The sequence below is a fragment of the Akebia trifoliata genome, chromosome 9 (genome assembly GCF_017979445.1).
Source record: "Akebia trifoliata isolate Shusen 1 chromosome 9, ASM1797944v1, whole genome shotgun sequence".
Classification (NCBI taxonomy): Eukaryota; Viridiplantae; Streptophyta; class Magnoliopsida; order Ranunculales; family Lardizabalaceae; genus Akebia; species Akebia trifoliata.
In genome coordinates, this window is record NC_141383.1 from 25972379 (window position 1) to 25993674 (window position 21296).

A 21296-nucleotide genomic window follows, 5' to 3' on the forward strand; every position below is an offset into this window, starting at 1 on the left:
TCATTAGCTCATATAGATGGGACATAAAAAGTGAAAGTGAAAGATACTTTTGTCCACGTATGCAGCTCAGTTGACATGTAAGCCAAAAATGTATCAAAAGTGGACGACAATGTGGGCCCACTCGTTTTATTTATTAACCACTTTTTCTGTTGCAAGAGCCGTGCTAATCTGATTCAAAAAAAAAATTCAAACACACTCAACTGACGTGGATTTTTACAGAACCATAGATTTTTTCCTCGAGATAGTAATGGAAAATCTATGTCACATGCACATTCCACGTCAGCTGAGTTTATTTGAGTCAATATTTAAGTATTATTGTTGTTGCAATGTGGTGGTGGTTAGCGACTCACTGGTCACAACCCGCAATACATCCAACATGATAACACGTATACGACTCTGCCACGCCACTTGGAGAGTTAGTTACACTAACTAGAGTTAAAGTACTTTAATAAGCAAATAATAGTAAATTATTCTGTTACTTTTCTATTATTTTAATTCTTCTTCAAATTATAAATGGAAGATCTATCTTACCTAAAAAAGAAATCCATCTTCAACTTACCTTTCCCAAAAAATGCTTAAAATTTTCAAAATGATATTAGAAAATGACCAATTTGACAAATTTACGATTCTGAGTAATTGTTCATTTTAATTATCAAAATGTGAACGTACGAAATCGCAGATTTTTCAAGTGATAGATAGTAGGTTTAAGATGACAAACTCGCTGATTTTCCCCTTCAAAGGAACAATCTCGTTGGTTTGTAATTGTATAGTGACGATTTTGTTACAAGTAGTGAAATCTATGAGATAATCACTAGATACTTGCTAGATTGTAACTTTAAACTTGCGAAATTGTCACTCTAAAACCCTCAATATCGTTATCGTCCATGTTTTGGTAATTAAAATGAACAATGAGTCAAAATCGTAAATTCCTCAAAAGTTGCTTATGTTTTCATAAATATCTCTAGAATATTTTGTGATAATTACTCAAACTAATTTTTTTTTAAATTTTATTATTATTATTATTATTTATGACAGGGATGTCCGAACGTACATTTGACGAAGGGGATCGAAAAAGCCAAGGTTGGAGACAAGGCATATGGGTCCCTCCCTAGGCACGTGTAAGTGAGGGTGCACCCTTGCGGGTAGCCATGAGGAAATACTACTCATACTGAGTATCGAACTCACAACCTACGGACTCTCACCTCTTAGTGGATCTGAAATTGCTAAATCTACTATGTTATTATTATTATTATTATTATTATTTACCAAAGGGTTCATATTCTCAATTTCATAGTTCTATTTTTGGATAGTTGGAAGGGTTGAAAACTAATTAAAGAAAATTCCTCATTTATAAAAATAAAAAAAATAAAAAAAAATTGCCCGTCGTTGTTGCACAAATTTTTTTTTTTTAATCAATAAAAAGAAACAAGAAGATTCTCTCTCCTCATATAAATTATTTTATGTGAACATTTGGTCATAGAATCAATATTTGTCATACTAACATCACCATGTCAAGATTGTAATACTGTGTTTCATCAATCTATATTTGTTTTAATTATTTAAGTTTTTTGAGTACTTAATTTAAGACAACTTGATGAATTTTATATGATATCTCATTTGAGGCGCATGTATAAGAAAAAGGTTTGGCCCATATCCTTCAATGATAACGTCACAAGAAGACACTTACTCAAAATACAAAGAAATTAATTATTAAAATGAAATTGTGTATTAAATAGAAATAAATTTAGTCACTCCTCATATTCTATAAATCATGCTGCATAGAAAAGGAATTAGGACTTGTCAGTGCTAAACAACTCCGACTTTCAAATTTCGAAGGAACCCTCTTCATTACAAGCCATGTGGCAATTTATATTAATTTAAGGCCCTTACATTTTCATCAATATTTAGATTACCTCCTTTGAAATGCCACGTGAAATTCAAAGAGAATATGGTTCCTTCGAAAATTTTAAGTGGGCTGGCCGTTTCAAAGTTTTTTTCTGAGCTGAAGTAGTATCTTGATGAAACACATTTATGGTTCTATACATACATCCACGTCAACAATGTGAGAATCGATGTCTATTTTAATATTACTTCGACATTTTCCTAAAAATTTTCTGTCACAGCCTTAAAAACTTCTTCTCAATAGAAGGTTCCACTTAGCTAAGTGGTAAAGGTTTGAGGAGAGGCCATCCCATAACCTAGGTTCAAATCCAGCTGAACACACATTCACCTCCCTTAACGACGAACCACTTGCTTGCCTAGATAAAAAGGAAAAAAGAAAAACTCCACTACAATAGTAATATCACCAATAATGATATAAATAATAATTTTATGAACATTTTGGAACGAGGCTAGCCTTACCAACTTAATTAGTAAGATTTAAAAACTACTAATCAAAAAGAAAGATTTAAAATCTTATTAAGGGCCTTTAAACTCACCTTGTGGCATCCAAAAACATGATCTGATGCCACAAGGATGTAGAGGACAAAATTCTATGAACTTAAAAAAAGGGTTATTTGTCATTGTTAAATTTTAATTTTAAATTTGGGAGTTGGAGGGAGTTCAATAGTTGTCTATTTTCAAAACTTGGATCAAACCCAATATATTTATATATAGGGGCAGATAATGGGGCATAAGTAAAAAATATATGTAAAAACAATCATTTTTCAAAATATAGGTTAGAAGTTTCTGATTGAGTTGATTTTTTTGTGAGGATGATCTCTACGATGAGAAGATCATCTTAAAAATAAAATAAAAATCAGCCCAATCTGAAACTTCTAACCCCATCAAAAGTGATTTAAAATGTGAACCATCAATTTTTTACCAAAATTTGTAAATCACTTTTGATGGATTTAAAAATTTTAGATTGCGTTGATTTTTTGTGAGAATGATTTTCTCATCATAAAGATCATTCTCACAAAAAATCAACTCAATTTGAAACTTTTAACCCATATTTTGAAAAATCATTAGTTTTACATATGTTTTTTACTTATGTCCCAAAATCCGCCCTCTGTATCTCTCCCTCTCTCTCTAGGCCCTTAGTAAGATTTAAAATCTTACCAAGTAAGGAATGTGTTTTCCAACATTTTCTTATGTAAAAATATTTTATTATTAATATATAATGTTCTTCTTAGCTATTACAACGAGATAAGGTGGAGAAGAAGTGGTTCAACACCAAATTTCGAGTGGCTATAAATACCTTCATTTTTATATTTAAATTTGGGAAAGTACCAAAGTTATTCTGTAGGACACTGCATTATACACTGTGTTGACGTGGAGGTGCACACGGAAAAATAAATGTTTTTCCTTGAGATATGAATGAAAAAATCTATAGTTCCGTGTGCACCTCCACATTAACCCAATGTGTAATGCAATGTCTTATGGATTCATTTCGACACAACTCTTAAATTTAATATAATTAGAGTCGTTTTGATCAAAAACAAAGAAAATTGTCGTTACTAACCCAGAATGATGTTGGATGCTTTTCAAAATTACAAAAATATCATTTTTCCTATATAATCTATAAAAACCCTTTAATTAATATTTAAAAGAAAAAATCATTTTCATACGCATGTGTTTGCACATTCCACCATCTAGTAGTCAATAAAAATATTGTTGGTTTGAATGTTCGAATAGGTTTAATAGAATTTTATAATAAAATGATAAATGAATCATTGATTTTTACGAATTTAAATAGAGGTAATTAGGGGTGTCAGGTTCCCTTTTATTAGAACCTATTAAAGCCGGATCTAAAATGGAACCAAGCTAATAGGAACCAAACTGATAGGTTCAGGGTCAGAGCAAGGATTTTGCCATGTGGGGGGCAACCAAAAGTAGAAATATTTTGTGAGGACGACTAAGAGTGAAAAAAAATAGTTGTGGGGGGAAACCAAAAGTAGAAATATTTTGTGAGAACGACTAAGAGTGAAAAGAAATAGTTGTAGGGGGCAACTAAGAGTGTAATTTTATTTATTTATTTATTTTTTATTTTTTATTTTTTATTTTTATGGAGGCAAGTGCACCGACAATCCCCAAGTGTAACTCTGGCCCAAGTTAGGTTCTATTCAGAATTGATTTATTTTATTATTTTTATATACTATAGATGATTTAAGGTTTTCCCACATTTTAAAATTAATATCTATTATACAAAGTTCTTCGATTTTTTAGATAAACTCTAAATTAGAGTTTAAAATGATTCATCTCTTCTAAAATTTAATTACTTATAAAGAAGATAAGTTTCTATTTTTGAAGAAAATCACTAACTCATATTTTAGTACACAAATAATAATTAAGATAATATATTATTTTTTTAAAGAAAAAAATATTTTTAGGAACTGAAAAAAAAAAAAAAAAAAAAACTATATTAATAACAATAAATTGGCCAACCAAATTAAACCAGATCTAATCGTAGTGGTTTAACTTTTCGGTCCAGTTTTTTCATAAGGAAAATGCCGGAAAAGTTACGAAACACGTGAGTATCGTTCAAGAAAAAAAAAACTTACTGTCACACTAAACGCGCATCGAAGCACTGTACGATATCTACAACTTTCCCTGCAAAACCCATCACTGTCAAACAGAAATCCGGATAACAACATAATCTACATCCATATCCAATTCTACTTGCCACGTGTCATAGATTTGACATCCTTCTCCCATCACTCTCACTGATTAGAGGATTGGGTCCCCTCTCTCTCTCTCTCTCTCTCTCCCCACCACCAACTTCAGAAAAAAAAAAAAAAAACAAAAAAGTTTACATTTTTTCCCTCTCTTTCTTCTTCAAGCTTCACTCTAAGAGAGAGAGAGAGAGATTATGAAAAGCAAGAAAACTACCCTTTCCTCAAAATCAGCTCGGAAAACCAGAAAACATAAGTACATCAGTCTCCGGAGAGAACTCTTACAACCAAACTCACCGGATTCCGGCGAAATTACCCAAAACCAACACCAACTCAACGTATTTCCGTTACACCCGGAAAACTACTTTGAAGAAAAAGAATACAACAACGGAGACAACGTGTCGTACTTGTTCGAAGTCGAAGATAGTGCTAGCTTGAACGGTCTTCTATCGGGAGGGAGCGTGGTGTACTCTAAGGAGGAATCGTTGTCTCTGTCGCTAACGTACGCCTATGGGGGACAGGATTGTGAGGAGGGGGTGAGTTGGTTGGAGAGAACGGCTTTGAGGCATAAAGAAAGAGATGCGAGTGAGGAAAAGTGGGTGTGTTATACGGAAGTGGTGGACAAGAAGGAGAAGGAGAAGGTGAAGGAAGAGGAGATGACTAGCTGCTCCGCGGAGTATTGTAATAATCAACATCGGATACAAAAAGGGTTATCGTTGAAGCTTGATTATCAGGAGATCATGAACGTTTGGTCTGATAGGGCCCCATTTTATATAGATGGAGAGTCTCCTTGTGAGATCGTTCCAGATATCTTTGATGATGCCCTTGCGAAGATAGCACCACTGTAAGAAATTATCTTTATCTTATATAAATATTACTAGTTTCTAATGCTATATTTTGTGAATTTGATGTAAACGATCGTGGACTGGTTTTGAAGACCTCGAGATCCGTATAATTGGAACCTACGAGTAGTGAGGAAGCATGAAGCTTCATGCTTGTGCGGCAGGAGGAAATACTATTTTCTCTCCGGCAACTTGCACTTCATGTTGTTGGATTCGTTTATACACTTTTTGTCCTATTTGTGAGGGCCATGTAGCCACAAAATTTCAACTGGCACTCAAGGCGCACTTTAGCAAACACTAACAATTTCCTCACTAACAACATAGTGAAGAAGAAGTCCTTACTAAGCCTCATCCACCCTTAAAAAGACCTCGAGATGAGTAAACAAGACCTTGAGATTTGTTACGAATCCCATGACTTGTTAACAATCTCGAGGTCATTTTGTTAGTAAGGTCACTATTTAGCATATGAGGTCCACGGTGGCCTTAAATCTATACACTTTTGATGGTGACACAAGGCCTACTACACCTATGTTTTAGATGCAAGATCTAGGGCTGTCAATGGGTCGGTTCGGGTCGGGCTGGATTCGGTTAAGACTTAATCCCACATTAGAGGCATGGTAAGAAAGCTCGGATTTTATAATTATTTCAAAGGATTTCAAATCGGTTGATTCGAATGTTTTTAGGAAAATTTTGGGAAACATACAAATGATGTTTTGGAGTTTATTGTCAAAGTCCTTCATCTTCAGCACCCTTTAAAACCTATCTTGTTCTTGAGATTTAAATGTTGAAGAAAATAAATTTTGAGGGTAACATGTAAAAAAATGTTATTATATTTTACGGTCAAGCAATAAGTGATTGATTAATTCTTCGACTCATTGAATTATTCGATTAGTCCCTTATCCAGAGAATTTTATGATTTTTTGAAAAAATTTGAAGAATTTTGTGACTATGCTAAGAGGATCATGTTGTAGCTTAGACTAGTCTTATACCTCTATCGGGCCTAAATTGACTAAATTCAATCCCCAATCTAGTGGTCTCACTAATGTTTAGGGAGTTTTTTGGTGCTATAACAAAAATTAAAATCATGCATTTTATGAAATTATTTGCAGTCATTTGATATTAATTTATATAAAAATAAGGGGTTAAAAAAACAACTTATTAATTTATAACAAAATTAATTACAAACCTAATTATACATTTATGAAGTATAATAACATATTGGAATAGGTATTGTTAAGCTCGATTATGGTCAAGGTTAAATGGGTGTGAAACTTTTGAATGTGACCCTACCTTTTGCGTGCTCAAGATCAAGGCTCTAATCCTTAGTTATTTTCAAGTAAGTCAAATAATGTCTTTATAGTAACCATCATGGGTTAGCTGACATGAGAAGACTGACTGGATTTGCTCCTCAAGTCATGCCTTTAAATCTCTATATGCTCCTCCACAAAAAAGATGATTTTTTTAATGTTGTACATGTGTTGGGTGTACGTGCGGCCTGCCAAAGAAAAATCAAATAAAATAAATGAAATCTTTATAGAAGACAAGAAGTATATATATATATTAAATTAAAATTTTAAATGTAAGGCTGAGATTCATCTGATTTTGCTTAACAGTTTGGGTTGTGATCATGTGTTATGCAGGAGTTAGTTGAAATTGGGAGTGAGGTAAGTGTACCACTGATGAGAATCATCGAGAACAGCAGCAGCAGCACGATGGAGGGTGTTGATGGAGAACAGCAAAACAGACTCTTCTCTAAGAGGATCAGATACCAAGTTAGAAAGATCAACACTGAGAAGTGCCCCCACAATGAAGGTTTGTCCCTTTGACTTTGACTACCCATTAGCTTCTTAGGGTGATGCAAATGATGGGTACCACCGTGATGATCATGTATAAATGACATGTGTGCGGCCGATCTCTGCGTGTATCAGTTCATGATGCCGATATGGTACATTGATCAGCTGCTTTTTATTTGATTTTTCAGAATTTTTTTTATTCAATAGTTTTTTCTCTCTCGTTTTGCAGGGTAGTTTTGTGAAGAAAAGTTAAATCGTATGTTTCTCGAAGAAAAATGGTTAATGAGATTAATGTGATCTAAAGGTTTTTAATTGTATTTTTTGTTGTTTTTTTGCATTTCTTCTATGGTTAGAGGCATAAATGAATTATTTTGCTCATAATTGAAAGGTGGGGCATATTTTTCTTTCTATGTGGCCAATTTTACAATTTTGGGTCCCAAACATTTTTTCCCTTCTATGTTTGTTCACTCCTTTGGGAATTTCACTTTGATTACTATTTTTGAATTTAATCTGACATGTGGTGGTGACTTTGATGCCATTTGATATTAATGCATCTAGATTATATTGGTGTCAAAAGTTTAAGCTTTTATCTCTCATGGGTCATTAAGGTGGTAGCTTGAGCATTACTTTACTGAACTCGATTGATGAATTAATTCACTAAATGGAATAAAATGAATATGCAAAAATCAAACCTAGATATTTAGGAACTCTCCATCATGACCGAAATTGAATGTCACTGCAATGTAACGAAACCCAATCAAATCTCCTAACCATCCCATCTATTGCATGCACTTTTTTTTTTTAATGATTATTTACTTGTGCGCACTTGAGCTTCCACTTATTTTTTCTAACCTTTACTACACAAGTAGAACACAATGTTATATAAAGACAAATCAAATCTTTCTCGTAGTCGATGTGGGATTAAAAGTTTTAAATAACAAAACAACACTCACCACTTGTGTTTTGAAAATATTCAATAGCATCATGATTTTTTTATGCCCCCTCTGACATACAGTCCTTGACATGGCATGGGCTAGAATCGTAGATTTTTCCTCTGGATATACAACTATACATCCCCATATATATGTGAAGTTGTGTATCCCAAGGAAAATCTATGATTCTAGCACATGCCACGTCATGAAGCATATGTCAGAGGAGGGATCATTATTCGACTCAAAATAGTTAAAAAGGAAAAGTACATAGTTCAACATGTTCATATATGCTTTTCTCAATCATCCCATTTATCTCAATTGGCCAAATAATTCTAGTCTTCTTTTCATATGATTAGCATTAAATATAGAGTAAAAAAATAATATTTTAACTAAAAGACCCCACAGACATTCATTGATTTAATTGCAATGACTATTGCCAAAAACATTCTTCTTAGATGTGACCTACGTTCATGTTATCGTTCTCGAGATCAGATATAGGAATGAGTTCCATTATGTTGACGATCGGCTTAAAATTTTATAAATTTTTCAGGATGACGATCAATATGACGTAGGTTAGCTCCATGTTGTCAAACCTTAGTCCTTGACAAAAAATCGAGTTTTGTCTTCCAGAGAAGATCATTATCGAATCCAATTTTCCACTTCACGTTTTGGTCAATGGGATACCCCTTATATTTTCAATTTGACGACAGCCTCCTTTGAGAGATGAACATAAATAACCTAAATGCCTTCATCTTCAACTTTTATCCGAAAACCCTTGATTTTTCTCTCATAAAATCTATCATCTTCAAATTGTTAGCCTCTAGGGCAAACTATTTTTAATTTATTCAACCTTGTCTTCTTTTCTCATAGAAAATCCTTGATTTATCTTTCCAAAAAATCATTACTTTACTTCTCCAAAAATCCAATCTTGCTCTCAAGATTTGAAGGTTGAAGGAGATAGAATTATAAGGTTGAAGACAAGCGTGAAAACCTCTATCCTAAAAATAAGTCATCTTCTAGAAGTTAATCTCTACTATGAACTATTTTTAGAGTGTTCTCCCTCATTTTCAATTTCTTGTAGAAACCCTTGATTTTTCTATCTAAAATTCTATCTTTCAGCTTCTCCAAAACACGGGTAGCTATTATATATTAACTAAAACTTTGAAGGGCGTTTCTAAATCACCCTATACAAAACTAAAAGCAGGAGAATTCCACATGAACCCTTGGATCCTTTTCATTGAAACCATACCCTGGAGTTTGAAAGTAGAAAATTGTCCAGTGAAAACATACCATTTAAAACTTTGAAATACTCAATAAGTCAATATGACATGTGGTATAATAGATCTTAATAGTACAAGGAAGGCTTTAACGACTCCATTACGTTCCATGTTTGGCTCCTTTTTATCCAAACAAAGAAAAAAAGCAAAAACATAAAGGCGCTTTTACATTAGTTTAATTATTATATTTCGATGGACAACTTTCTATATTAAAGTTTAAAGCAATGAAACTTTTAGGTTAATGGGGGTAAAGCAAGGAAACTTTTAGCTTAATGGGGGGTTCTATGGTACAACAATGAATTTAACATGACCTAACCTTCACGCACACAATATCAGACTGATTGATGATATTTGGCCATTTGATTTGAGCAACTTTTAACTTTAGATTTGGTACTAAAGAATGTACAATTATAGATCATGATAATTAAGAATACATACATTGTAATAATGTGCATGAGACGCATTGTGTCATTGCTACTATGTTAGTGAACACTTTTGAGTCTGAAAACCCAATAGGACTAATTTAACCTAATTAAGATTTCAACAAAATTCAATTTCTACATTTGGATACATCCCCAGGGCTTGTTTATAAAACTCATCATAATAATAATAATAAATAAAACATAAATAAGGATCCAACAACTATGTTTTGGCTTGCTTACTAATGGTTGGCAACATAAGAGCCTATTGCCTCATCCAAGGCTTAGCACACCTGGTTGGTTCAAATTCATTAGAACATAATCACATGTTCGCCACAAAACCTACAAGATATGTGTAAGGTCTTCTACGATATAAACATCTGGTTTCAACAATTATGGCAAAAAAAAAAAAAAATCTAATTAATGTTCTTAAACATATGCAGTATAGTATTTAATGTCTTTTTCTTTGTCTTTGTATATAGTTTTGATGAAAAAATTAGCATAGCCAGTGTTCTAATTAAACCCAATTTAGAATTCAAAGTTTTTTCTTTCTCTCTTTGATTGTTTTAGTAATAACAAGTAGGTTCAAAACTTAGAATTAAATAATTAACCAGATAATTGTACATATTAAGTAGTTATGAGTTAAAATCATCAAAATTAATGTAAAGGGTAGTGTTACTTACCTTCATTCAGTTTAAGAGTACTAACAAGAAGCTTCGAAGAAATTAGTTAACAGAAGAAGAGAGAGCACAAGACCGCGCAAACGCAAGCACTTCGTGCGTGTGTTCAGTTGTGCTCTCTATCTTCTGTCAACAAAAACATCAACTTTCTTAGGCCTTCTCCATGCTATCCCTATAACAATTAACAAAGGAGAAACAACTCATCTAAATCAACAACCATATAGAAGGAGAGACAAATATTAAAGATAATTAAAGATGACTAACCTTAGATAATATAATTATGTTCAATTTCATTAATATGAAAATTGAGAAAGATCTCTCTGGTGCAATTTGAAGGTTTTTAAAAGGCAAAAAGAAGTTTCGACATAAGATTCAGAGCTCTAGATAGAGTTGAATGGTGAAAAAAGACTGAACCCAAATATTGGATAGAGTAGCTTTACATATATATATGTAAAAAAGATGGAAGAAACTCTTTTAATTTCTTTAGTTGAGATAAGACTTTTAAGAGAGAGAGAGAAAGAAAGAAGCTTCAAGAGGGCTCCAAGTTGTTGAAAGCTAGGAAGAATGAGCCTTCTTATTAGGTGAGAAGGATAAAGTAATTGAATTCGACTTGTTTTTCCTTTAATTAAGTAGCTTTAATATCAACTTCACAGGTTATGTATCTACAGATATTTTAAGGCTATCGTTTTCTTAGACGATAAGCTTTATCCGTGTTGGTGCATTTACATTGGTCTATCAAACACAATTGCTTGTGGGGTGGCTTGTTTAGTTTGACTAATTGTAAAGTTGACAAGTTCTTATGGTGTCTCTTCTTAGAGAGTTGCTTTCGAGACTTCAAGACTTATTGGTAAGAACAGTGCTGGGGTGACACAGGATTTACTGTGATTCTCACAATTCTGACGTGGACATGCATACATAACCGTACATGGTGTTTACTCATATCTCGAGGAAACACATTTATGGTTATGTGCACATCCCATGTCAGACTTGTGAGAATCGCAGTAAATTCTGTGTCATTTCAGCATTTTCCTATTGATAATGCACTTTGAATTGTTCGATGTATTTGGTTGTGAGTTCTAAGAAGTTAGATTTGAGTTTTGACATGCACTAGGTCACATGCCTAATTCATGTTGAGGATGTGGATAACGCGTAATTACATGTCTCCCTTTTGACGAATCTTAAATGAGTTACCAAACACCATTGACTTAGGGTCTCCGATTAAGTATCACCATTAAAATTCAAATATATGACGTCTACTATCGTTCAAGTGTTAGCTCGAATGGATTCAATGGTCTAAATTAATTCCGAATGTTGACAAGTCAAGCAAATTGTGGCTGGAGTCATCCTAAGCCGGTCAACGAGTGGGTTTGGGCCGAGTTTAGTTGATTCCTAACCCAATCCTAAAGAGGTGGGTTGTACCATAGACCAGTCGTATATCTTTATCAAGCCTAAGTTGATTTTTGAGTTTTATAAAAATGTAAATTCATGCATGTGTCGGGTCTTTCTCTCACTCTTTTAAAATCCTAAATTTTAATATTACTTCTAATTAGAATTGTATAATTGACATCGTTGAACAAGTCAAAACCATTTGAGTAAGCTTTCTTTCAATTTATTACCTATGGGAGTTGTTCCATTTGTCTGACCCACTATCCAATATAAATGAAATAATGACCATGGGCCCAATCTTAGTTCTAGTATTTATTTTCTGTCATTTCTTTCTCATATTGCATAGATAAGATTCTATACTCCCTTGATATTGACTTGGCCAGCAAATTCTCCTACAACTTGTAATGCTGCTTTTGACAAAACTTCTATAAATGATGAATTAAACGACTTCGGTGATTGATAGAAAAGTTTAGATTCCATCTTAGGGGGCATAGAGGTTAGTGTATAAATCTTATATTAGTGTACAATTGTGATGTCTTAATTTCTTAAGCTCCCCTCGTTAACACTGCCATTTGTTCTATAAATCAATGGTAATAATCATCAACCAAGGTCAACTGTTTCACTTTGAATTGATTTAAGTGGATCCAATTGAATGGTGGACCTTGACCTTGACCTTTGATAAATGCTTGGCTCACTTCTTGGTTGACCTAAATAACATATCAGAAGGATTGGTGCTTTCTACTGTAGGATTCCGAAAATTTTCATCATGGGCTTTATAAGTGGTAAGTGAGTGTGAATCCCACAATGAAAATTCCTCATGTCGAATGTCGAATGGATGGAAATCAACGATCAGTCTGATTTTTGTTTTGTAGGCATATAAAAGGGTAGGCCAAATAATCATGGGGACTGGACCCAAAAGGACTGCCCTTTGTCATCTTCCAAGATTCAAGGAGCTAATTAAGCGTATTTATGTTTACAGAAAATATTTTATTATCAAAATCAATTTCTTTTTGAGAAAATACATTTTCTCAAGAAATATTGGCTGGTCACATAGGAAAATATGAAAAAGAGAGTTGACTTTTTATTGAGGTAAGGGGTAATCTTCATGGGATAACATTTGGGTTTTCCTTCCTGACAATCATTTCTCCAAGGATGTTGAATGTGAGATTATTTTCCTGCCAATTAGAGAAAATCATTTTTTTAGAAACTAATTTTCTTCTACAATTCGCTTTTTTCCTCCGATTTTCCCATGAAATCAAACAGATCTTAAGATATTCCACTGTTTTGAACTATTGAGATCAATACAAATTTCTGTTCTAGGCCTTAAATGTATCCTTTGACAATATTTGACTTCTCCATTAAATTAAAATTCTACTGTTTTGGATTTTTTTTCCCCCAGCAATTGTTCTAAATTGAGCCAAAGTATCTCCATATATCTGCTTATAAAGAAATGACCAGTCTTGTAAAAACATAGTAAATCCTTATAACGAAGTAGAAGATCTATAGCCGTAATTAAACCCTTGTTTAATGGTTAGTACTTAGTAGTAAAATACTAAAACGTAACACAAAATCTTAATTCAAATTTAAACACTAATGGTTGGACATGGTTTCCCAATAACTTGGTTTCTTGCCAAGGCATGTAATTTCCTCTCTTTAATAGCTGGATCTTCTAACAATATCACCTTGTCCATGTCTTTAACCCCAACCATGTGTAAGTAATCAACATCTTCTCTTTCTTTCCCTCTAAACAAAAGTCTTTGCTCTCTTGGCTCCAAATTAGTAACCAAAGACAAAATCAATTTCAATTCTCCTGAAAAATAAAGGAAAAAAAAATTGATTAATACCCATTTAAATATAATTCATATTTGTTAGATTCCAAGCTTACCCATTTGTAAAAACATTGAGAAAAATATGAAAGATTTTACCAAAAGTTGAAGTTGATTCAATGGGGATATCATGCCATTGTGAACCCATTGAGATTCTCACAGTGATCATGGTTTCTCCCACACTTCCTTCATCTTCTCTCTTTTGAACAAGCATGCCGCCCGGCCGAAGCTCCCATTTGATCTCACCGCCACCTCCGTACCCTCTATCAACGACTCCATCACCACCACTACTAAGCTTAGAATTGCTCCTGAAAAATCTCTTTGATCTCAACTTAATCATCTCTATCTTCTTACTTTATCTCTAAAATTCTAATGAGGGTGTGGGAGGGAGAAGTTGTTGAAAGGGGGCTAATTATATAGAAAAGGTTGACATGCATTAGTACAAAAAAAGAGGGAAATTAAAAAATCATTCTAGGTTAATAATTGATGAATAAGATGGTGCCACGTGGAAGAATATGGGAGGAGTTTGTAGAGGCACATGGGGGATGGATACCTGCTAACATGCTTGCTTGATTGGCGGGCCATCAATCTTGATATATGAAATATAAATGTTGGAAAAGGGAGGAAGATTAGGTATTTGTCTTGATCACTTGGTTTGAAACTTCAATTTTAGATTCCTCTGATAAGGTTAGGGCTGTCAATGGATCGGGTAAAACTCATATTAGGGTCAATTTGAACCAATAAGGTGAGGATTAGACCCATCGATAAGAATCTTATTGGACCTTTATCGATCGGGTTTTTATATTGAATCTTAAAAATAAGATCCAAATCTAATTCGATAATAATTGGATCAGGTCCAAATTGGATAAGATTGAATTCTATGTACAAAGTATAAATGAACTTAATATATTACATAAGTTTCTTATATTTTATTGGATCACAAACTTATAATATTGGGATAAGATTGTTCCAGAGCTGATCCTTCGAAATCCAAACCCTTGATCCAGATCCAAAGTTATCAGATTGGATTTAGAGTTTGACCCAATGCATTGACATCCCCAAACGGGGGAGACTTTAAATGGCCTTCGTGGGTCAGGTAGGCATGACTTGTATCACTACGGTCGTTACCCACATCAATCTCACCAAACCCCAATCATTTACAATCAAATAAGTCTTGATTGATACTGATATTTAGTAGTAATAAATATTTAATATAACGGTTAAAATTTTCTTGTACTCGAATGTTTCAGTTGATTTTTCTTTAACTATTGTACACTATTATTGTTTCCTTACTAGAATAATCATCAATTTTTGTTACAATCATTGATTTTAGCATATAAAATATCATATCTGTTAAAAATACTGATATAGTAGGTAATGTAATATATGTAGAGGATTTCAATATTTTGGTAGAAAGTTTTGGAGAAATCAACTCTCATAGAGTAGGAATCAGGTCTAAGTACAGGAACAACACCCCTAATAAGAGGATGTAATTACCAATATCAATTTAAGAGTGCAACATGTTTACTAGTGTTGGATTACATAAATAAAAGTTATGGATTAAACATTGTATTTAAATAATTTAGAATGAGACACATATTTATGTATACTACTAAGTTTAAAACTTTGAAAGGATTTGACATACGAACATAAGGTTTTCTTTTTTTGTTATCAAGGGTGTCCGAACTTATGTCCGACTTGGGGAATCGGATGAGCCAAGGCCGGAACCAAGGCATAGGGACTCTCTCCCAGGCACGTGCAACACCCGCACATCACAAGCACCACGTAAGTGAGGAAACGCCCTCTCAGGTAGCCCTGAGAAAATATTGTTCATACTAGATATCGAACACACAACCTACGGACTCTCACCACTTATTGGATTTGAAATTGTCATTGAACCACCCCCCTTGGGGTTATTTATGTATAATAGTGAGTTTAAAACTTTAAAAGAACGTTGCATATGAACATAAGGTGTACATATCTCTTGGAAATAGAATAAGATATATTCAAGGTAGATAAAAAAATAATAATAATAATAAGACTGGCCACCTCCGAAGTTGATAGAAGACAGGATTTAATGGGGAAATATGTTTCATAATGTCACACCTAATATTTGGGATAAGAGGACCACATTGATAAGGATGGTGAATAAGGTTAAGCACAATAAATATGAAGTTCAACACCTTCAACAAGGTGCTAAACTTCAAAAGAAAATCCTGGATTATTTTCATAATCTAAAAGGAATATAATTTGATTAGACAGTTAGATTTACTATCAAAAGAAAATCTAGTTGATGAGATCTATAAAGTGGACAATTTTAAAGTGACTTTTATAATCAGCGATGATAGTGGGTAATTTTAAAGTGACTTTTATAATTAATGAGTTCGCTAATAAATCACGAGCGAGATCGTAGATAATGTTAAAGTCAAATACCCATGATATTTCTGATAGCGAGTTCGTTGCTGTTTTTATCAACGAGATCATCGATTATAAAAATGATAAATTCATTGAAAAACACGTTTTAGGAATTAAAATGAACAGTATATTATGTATCTGATTTGGAATTTCGTCATATTTAGTACATGAAATGGTAATTTGCACATATGTAAACATCTGTTTAACTTCAAAAGAATTGGTGTGTAAATAGAAATGGTAATATTGCAAAATAACAAAGAAGTAAATCCAAAATATAGTAAGTAAATCAAAGAGATAAGAGGAGTGAAGAAGAGTCTACATGTGAAGAGATGATTATGTACGGATGGGTGTAAGCACGCTCGAACAGAGGCAAGGCACGAGATTGATCTTTTCACGTGTTCACCTGATTTGCTTGCTTGTAGTCAAAGATACACATACATGGGGTCTAGTTTGGGTTATCTAACCAAGAAAAAGAAAAAAAAATGTGGTCCATTGCAGCAGAATCCACCATTTTATGGGTCCACCTAGGAGACCACTCTGGTCAAAAATCATCCCCTCAAAATCTGGAGGATAATATTGGCTACAAGCCTACAATCCACACAAAAAGAAGGAAAAAAACAAATTCTTTGTGGATCATTTAGACATGAGAGTCCAAATTTGATAATTTAAAGTTCGACATCCAATGATCGGGATTTATATGTATCCTGATAATACATATCCAATTGATACTTATCTCAAGAACAAATTATATACCCATTTGATTTTGTTTTTGAATAATTACGATACCTCTTGTGTTTTAAAATTAATGATACGATAGGAGACAAATAAAAAAATGATCAAAAACCATCATCTTCAATCTCTTGTCAAAAAATCTTGATCTCTTCAAAGTTTATGATTTACATTCTTTAAGCTAAAATGTTTAGTTTATTAGCCAACTCTTTAGTTTTTGAGTCGTAGTGTTCTAACTCTCTTTTTTCATACGCTCCCATCATAGAATCATAGAATCCATTGCTTCGGGATACTCAAGAAAAAAGATTTATGATTCTGTAACTGCTAGTTCAGGGAGCGTACAAAAGAGAGTCAGAAAATCAATATTGTTATTTTTTCTTTAATTATTTTTAATTTTTTCCCCCAAATGTCCATATTCTTCAACCCCTTTACTTGGCAAAGTCATCTAGGGCGAAAACTTTACTTGTTTTATTTTTATTTTTAAAAAACAAAATATTATAAATTTTTTGAATAATTGATTAAATTTTTGGGGAAAACAAGTGAAAAATTCATCCACCAAAAACCTAAGGTTGAAGATGAAAATATTTCTGAATAAAAAAAAAAATTAAAGATTTTAACAAGAAATTAAAGATAAAAGGATTTTGGTTGTCTTTTGTTAGTTCATCAGAACTACTACCGTCATCAATTTGAAGACATGAGTATCTCAAATATTCAGCAAAGCCAACTTGGGGTATGTCAAAATTGTCAATTTTCTTTACTAGGGTTGTCAATGGAATAGATAAGATTCAAAATCCAACTCATTCTAGTCCAATAATTTGGGTCCGGATCAAGGATTGATAATTCAAATTGAGGGCCTGTTCTTCATTCGATTTGTATCCCAGAACCAATAGAGGGCGTTTAGGTCAAATTGTTAGTTTCTAATAACAAATTGTCAGTCACTATAGAAAATAATTTTCTAAAACTCAAAATCTTGTTTGACTACACTTTCTAAAATATCATTTACAAAATATTGAATTCTTGAAGAAAAACACTCATATCAAATGTATTGTGTTCATTAATCAGGCGAATTTGTAGGTTTCACTGATTCAAAGTTTACGACATTTTATATGAAACTAAGGAAGAATACCCAAATTCGGCAAAGTAATTCTCTTTTTATTAGATATTTATTAATATATTTTGACCAAATTGGTGCTACATTTATTCATATTGGGGATGCTAGAGCTGCGCAACTCGAATCATGGATTCTTCTTTTGGTACTTAGTAGAGTCCTTATGTTGTCCTCTCTTTCGCATGCCAAGAAAGTAGTGAAGAAGACACCAATTGATCAATGTATCAGGCAATGCACGAATCATGCTCCCTTGTATAGAATGTGGCCAATATGGCACACACACGGACTCGTATCCGATCCAACGTAAGCTTGCTTTGCTATACATCTCAGGTGATGGTACAAAGAGTGAAGATCTCCTAATCGATGTCATCTTCGTCGCCACGAGCATGGGTATCTACAAACTTATAAGAATATGTTACTGAACTTTAATAAATCCAGGGTAATATATGAAAATCAATGAATTCTACCTTCGAGAGCATCCATATGCATGCAAGCTATGAAGAGCAAAATAGGAGTTATTAAAGTGTGATATTTGTTGTACCATACAACACCAACAACCAAACATCATCCCAAAGACCCAAGTTGGTTAAAAATGGTTAATTTTATTCCTTCTTTCTATTTGTCAAAAGCCAAGTATTCTGTTAATGAACATTGGTAACTCTGCATTTTCAAACATTTTAATCATTTTTTTCCCGAAAAAATCCAGTATGATAACAACCAATAGTAGTGCTATTATTTCAGGGCTGTGATATCACCGCACCATTAAAATATGAGTAAGAGTAGCGATAAACTAACAAAAAAAAAGCCTTTTGAAATTCACTCGCTGACATGGCATGTGCACAAAATCATAGATCTTTTCCATAGGGATACACAATGAAAAGATCTATGATTCCGTACACACATTTAGGTCAACGAGTGAGTTTCGAGTGACTTTTTTTTAGTCAAGTTCTCATTAGTCTATGAGTAAACCCATAAGTGAATTTGTTATAAAATCACATCATGAGTGAATGGCGATGATATAGTCATAAAATCCCATTCATTTATGGTGTGATTCTATAACTAAAATCACTTATGGGGATTATTCATATTTTTATGGTGTGGGAATATTATGACTCTTATTTAGGCACTTATTTAATTTTATGATTTTTTTTTTATGGTGTGGTAATATTATGACTCTTCGGTTCTTTTCTTGTAAGTTGTAACCAGTCCCCTTAAGAGTTCAAAGGGCTCTTCTCACCCAAGTAGAAATCCAATTGAAAAGCTTCTTTGAAAAATATGAAGAAATGAAAAGGGTGTGTCCATTAAAAAATAAGAATAATGATTTTTTTACACCCCCCTCTAACATACTCTCCCTAACGTGGCATGTGCCAAAATCATAGATTTTTTTTTCTCGAGATATACAACTGCACCTATTTAGGGGGATGCACAGTTGTGTATCCCAATGAAAAAGATCAGTGGTTCTTACCCATGCCACGCCAAGAGGCGTCAAAAAATCACGACTCCAAAAACAAAACAAAAAACCGGTTGCATACAACACAAACCCCACTCTAAGTGCATTAGGCTCGGAAGTAACTGAGCAAGAGAGTAAATGTGATTTGCTCAACACATTGAGTCGTATAAAATCCAAGATGATTCGCCCGATATTATGAAAAAACCAGGCCAAATAGACCATTTTAATGGCTTTAAATATAAAATAATAATCAACTTTCAACAATTTAAATTAATTTCTATCAAACAAAATTGTGTATGTTTGTTTGTATTATAGAACAAGTTGGTTGGAGCAATATAGGCTCCTTTTAATTATGCATGGCTCATATTTCCATCCATGTAACACACAGGACAAGAACTAAACCTGGCACTGGACATCAATCCCATGTTGCTTATACTCCAAAGCAATGCTTCTCGAGAACATTTCCAAGTACCTGTAAACATGCATGTAAGATATTTTGCAAACTCTGTACCTTACAGAATTTAATTCTGGAGTGTCACTCCAGATATTACTTACTTTAGTATATTAGAGTTATAATTCAGAAATACCCCCTCCGACATGGTGAATATTTGAGATACCCCCGTGTTTTCAAACTGATGATGACATAACCCTTCTTAACAGGAAATGACAGAAATATCCTCATCACCTTATCTAACCCTTTATTTATTTGACAAAGTTGTATTGGATAAAAATTTCCCTAGTTTTCTTCTCATCGATTTATTTGGTTCGAAGAATATTCAAGGCTGAAGATGAAAGGCTTTTGAGAAAAAAATAAAAATAACAAGGGCTAATGTGGTCATTTTGTTAGTCTCTCCTATAAGACCATGATCAAGGGTATATGTTGTCAGTTTGAAAACCTATTGAGACTCGCATGCATGAGAACCATGACTTAACAAACTAACGGCTTTTACGCCTATCTACAAGTTGCATGCGAGGCTAACCGAGTCAGCTAATGTCAACTCGGCCACTCACCACCATGACCCAATCCAACTCATTAATCACCACCACCCCTTCACACTGATTTAAGAAAGAAAGAGAGCTTACGCTTTCGTTGTAGCATAGACAGTATGGAGAGGGTAAGAAGGAAGGAGAGTTGCAGATCCAGAACCAATATTGATAATGGCACCCTTCTTCTTCTTCAACATCCCATGAATCACAGCTTTAGTCACCCAAGTTGCACCTTCCACATTCACCCTTATAACACTATTCATCATCTCCAAATCAACTTCATGAAAGAATCTCGCGTAAGGGTACGCCATCCCCGCATTGTTAATCAATATCCCGACGTCGACTCCTTCTATCTTTTCTGCTACCTTCTTCATCACCTCATCTCTAGTATCTTTCAAGAAATCAATAACAATGGTCTTAACTTCAATTTTTTTATCATATTTTTTCCAAATTTCGTTTGAGATATATTCAAGGTTCGACGGGTTTCTGCCGACTAAAACTAGATTGAGACCTTTGGAAGCCAATTCGAAGACGAGGGCCTTACCGATTCCATTTGTAGAGCCAGTGATCAGAGCCCATGAACCATAGTCTTTTAGATTCTTGGGTTGCCTGAAGAATGTGACCCAAACCCACGTTGAAAATGTGACTAGGGTCTTGGTGAAGGAGATGAACCCAATCATAGTCGTTAGAGTAAGGAAGAAAGCTTGTAATTCCATATTTGTGAGGGTTGTTTTGTTGTTATTTGGTGAAAGTGTGAGAGATGATGTATTCTAGTGGAATCAAAATTTAATAGGAGATTTTATAGTTGATGGGGTATTGAGTAGGTGAGGGCCTTTAAA

General features: G+C 33.6%; 2 protein-coding genes and 2 long non-coding RNA genes across 7 annotated transcripts; 1 reads left to right on the plus strand and 3 right to left on the minus strand.

Annotated features, from left to right (window-relative positions):
- Positions 1-4750: 4750 nt before the first annotated feature.
- LOC147395047 (uncharacterized) lies at positions 4751-7560 on the plus strand. 2 transcript variants are annotated; one of them, XR_015181585.1, is made up of 3 exons: positions 4751-5457; positions 7096-7267; positions 7478-7560. XR_015181585.1 is itself a non-coding variant. In XM_086454340.1 (2 exons), the coding sequence occupies exons 1-2, from the start codon at positions 4811-4813 to the stop codon at positions 7100-7102; spliced, it is 654 nt and encodes a 217-aa protein (XP_086310466.1). In that variant the 5' UTR covers positions 4751-4810; the 3' UTR covers positions 7103-7560. The 2 variants fall into 2 exon arrangements, 1 of the variants encoding a protein (XP_086310466.1); XM_086454340.1 differs by having other exon boundaries at positions 7096-7560.
- On the minus strand, positions 7237-11154 carry LOC147395048 (uncharacterized). Its single transcript, XR_015181586.1, has 3 exons — positions 10821-11154; positions 10560-10728; positions 7237-7370 (listed from the first exon to the last, which is right to left on the minus strand). It is a non-coding gene; the product is annotated as an uncharacterized LOC147395048 (long non-coding RNA).
- A 2291-nt stretch (positions 11155-13445) lies between these two features.
- Positions 13446-14681, minus strand: LOC147395049 (uncharacterized). Its single transcript, XR_015181547.1, has 2 exons — positions 13868-14681; positions 13446-13752 (listed from the first exon to the last, which is right to left on the minus strand). It is a non-coding gene; the product is annotated as an uncharacterized LOC147395049 (long non-coding RNA).
- Positions 14682-18043: 3362 nt separating this feature from the next.
- LOC147395050 (very-long-chain 3-oxoacyl-CoA reductase 1-like) lies at positions 18044-21236 on the minus strand. 3 transcript variants are annotated; one of them, XM_086454259.1, is made up of 4 exons: positions 21002-21236; positions 20554-20848; positions 19873-19942; positions 18044-18414 (listed from the first exon to the last, which is right to left on the minus strand). In XM_086454259.1, the coding sequence occupies exons 1-4, from the start codon at positions 21171-21173 to the stop codon at positions 18148-18150; spliced, it is 804 nt and encodes a 267-aa protein (XP_086310385.1). In that variant the 5' UTR covers positions 21174-21236; the 3' UTR covers positions 18044-18147. The 3 variants fall into 3 exon arrangements, with proteins under 3 accessions (XP_086310385.1, XP_086310384.1, XP_086310386.1); XM_086454260.1 differs by having other exon boundaries at positions 18237-18421; XM_086454258.1 differs by having other exon boundaries at positions 20554-21236.
- Positions 21237-21296: the final 60 nt, after the last annotated feature.

Coding starts and splice junctions, on each gene's coding strand:
- LOC147395047 (XM_086454340.1), top strand. CDS start 4,811: ATGAAAAGCAAGAAAACTACCCTTTCCTCAAAATCAGCTCGGAAAACC.
- LOC147395050 (XM_086454258.1), bottom strand. CDS start 21,173: ATGGAATTACAAGCTTTCTTCCTTACTCTAACGACTATGATTGGGTTC. Junction 19,943..20,553: donor GTCTATGCTACAACGAAAGC/GTAAGCTCTCTT, acceptor GCATGTTTACAG/GTACTTGGAAATGTTCTCGA. Junction 18,415..19,872: donor GGATTGATGTCCAGTGCCAG/GTTTAGTTCTTG, acceptor ATAAGTTTGTAG/ATACCCATGCTCGTGGCGAC.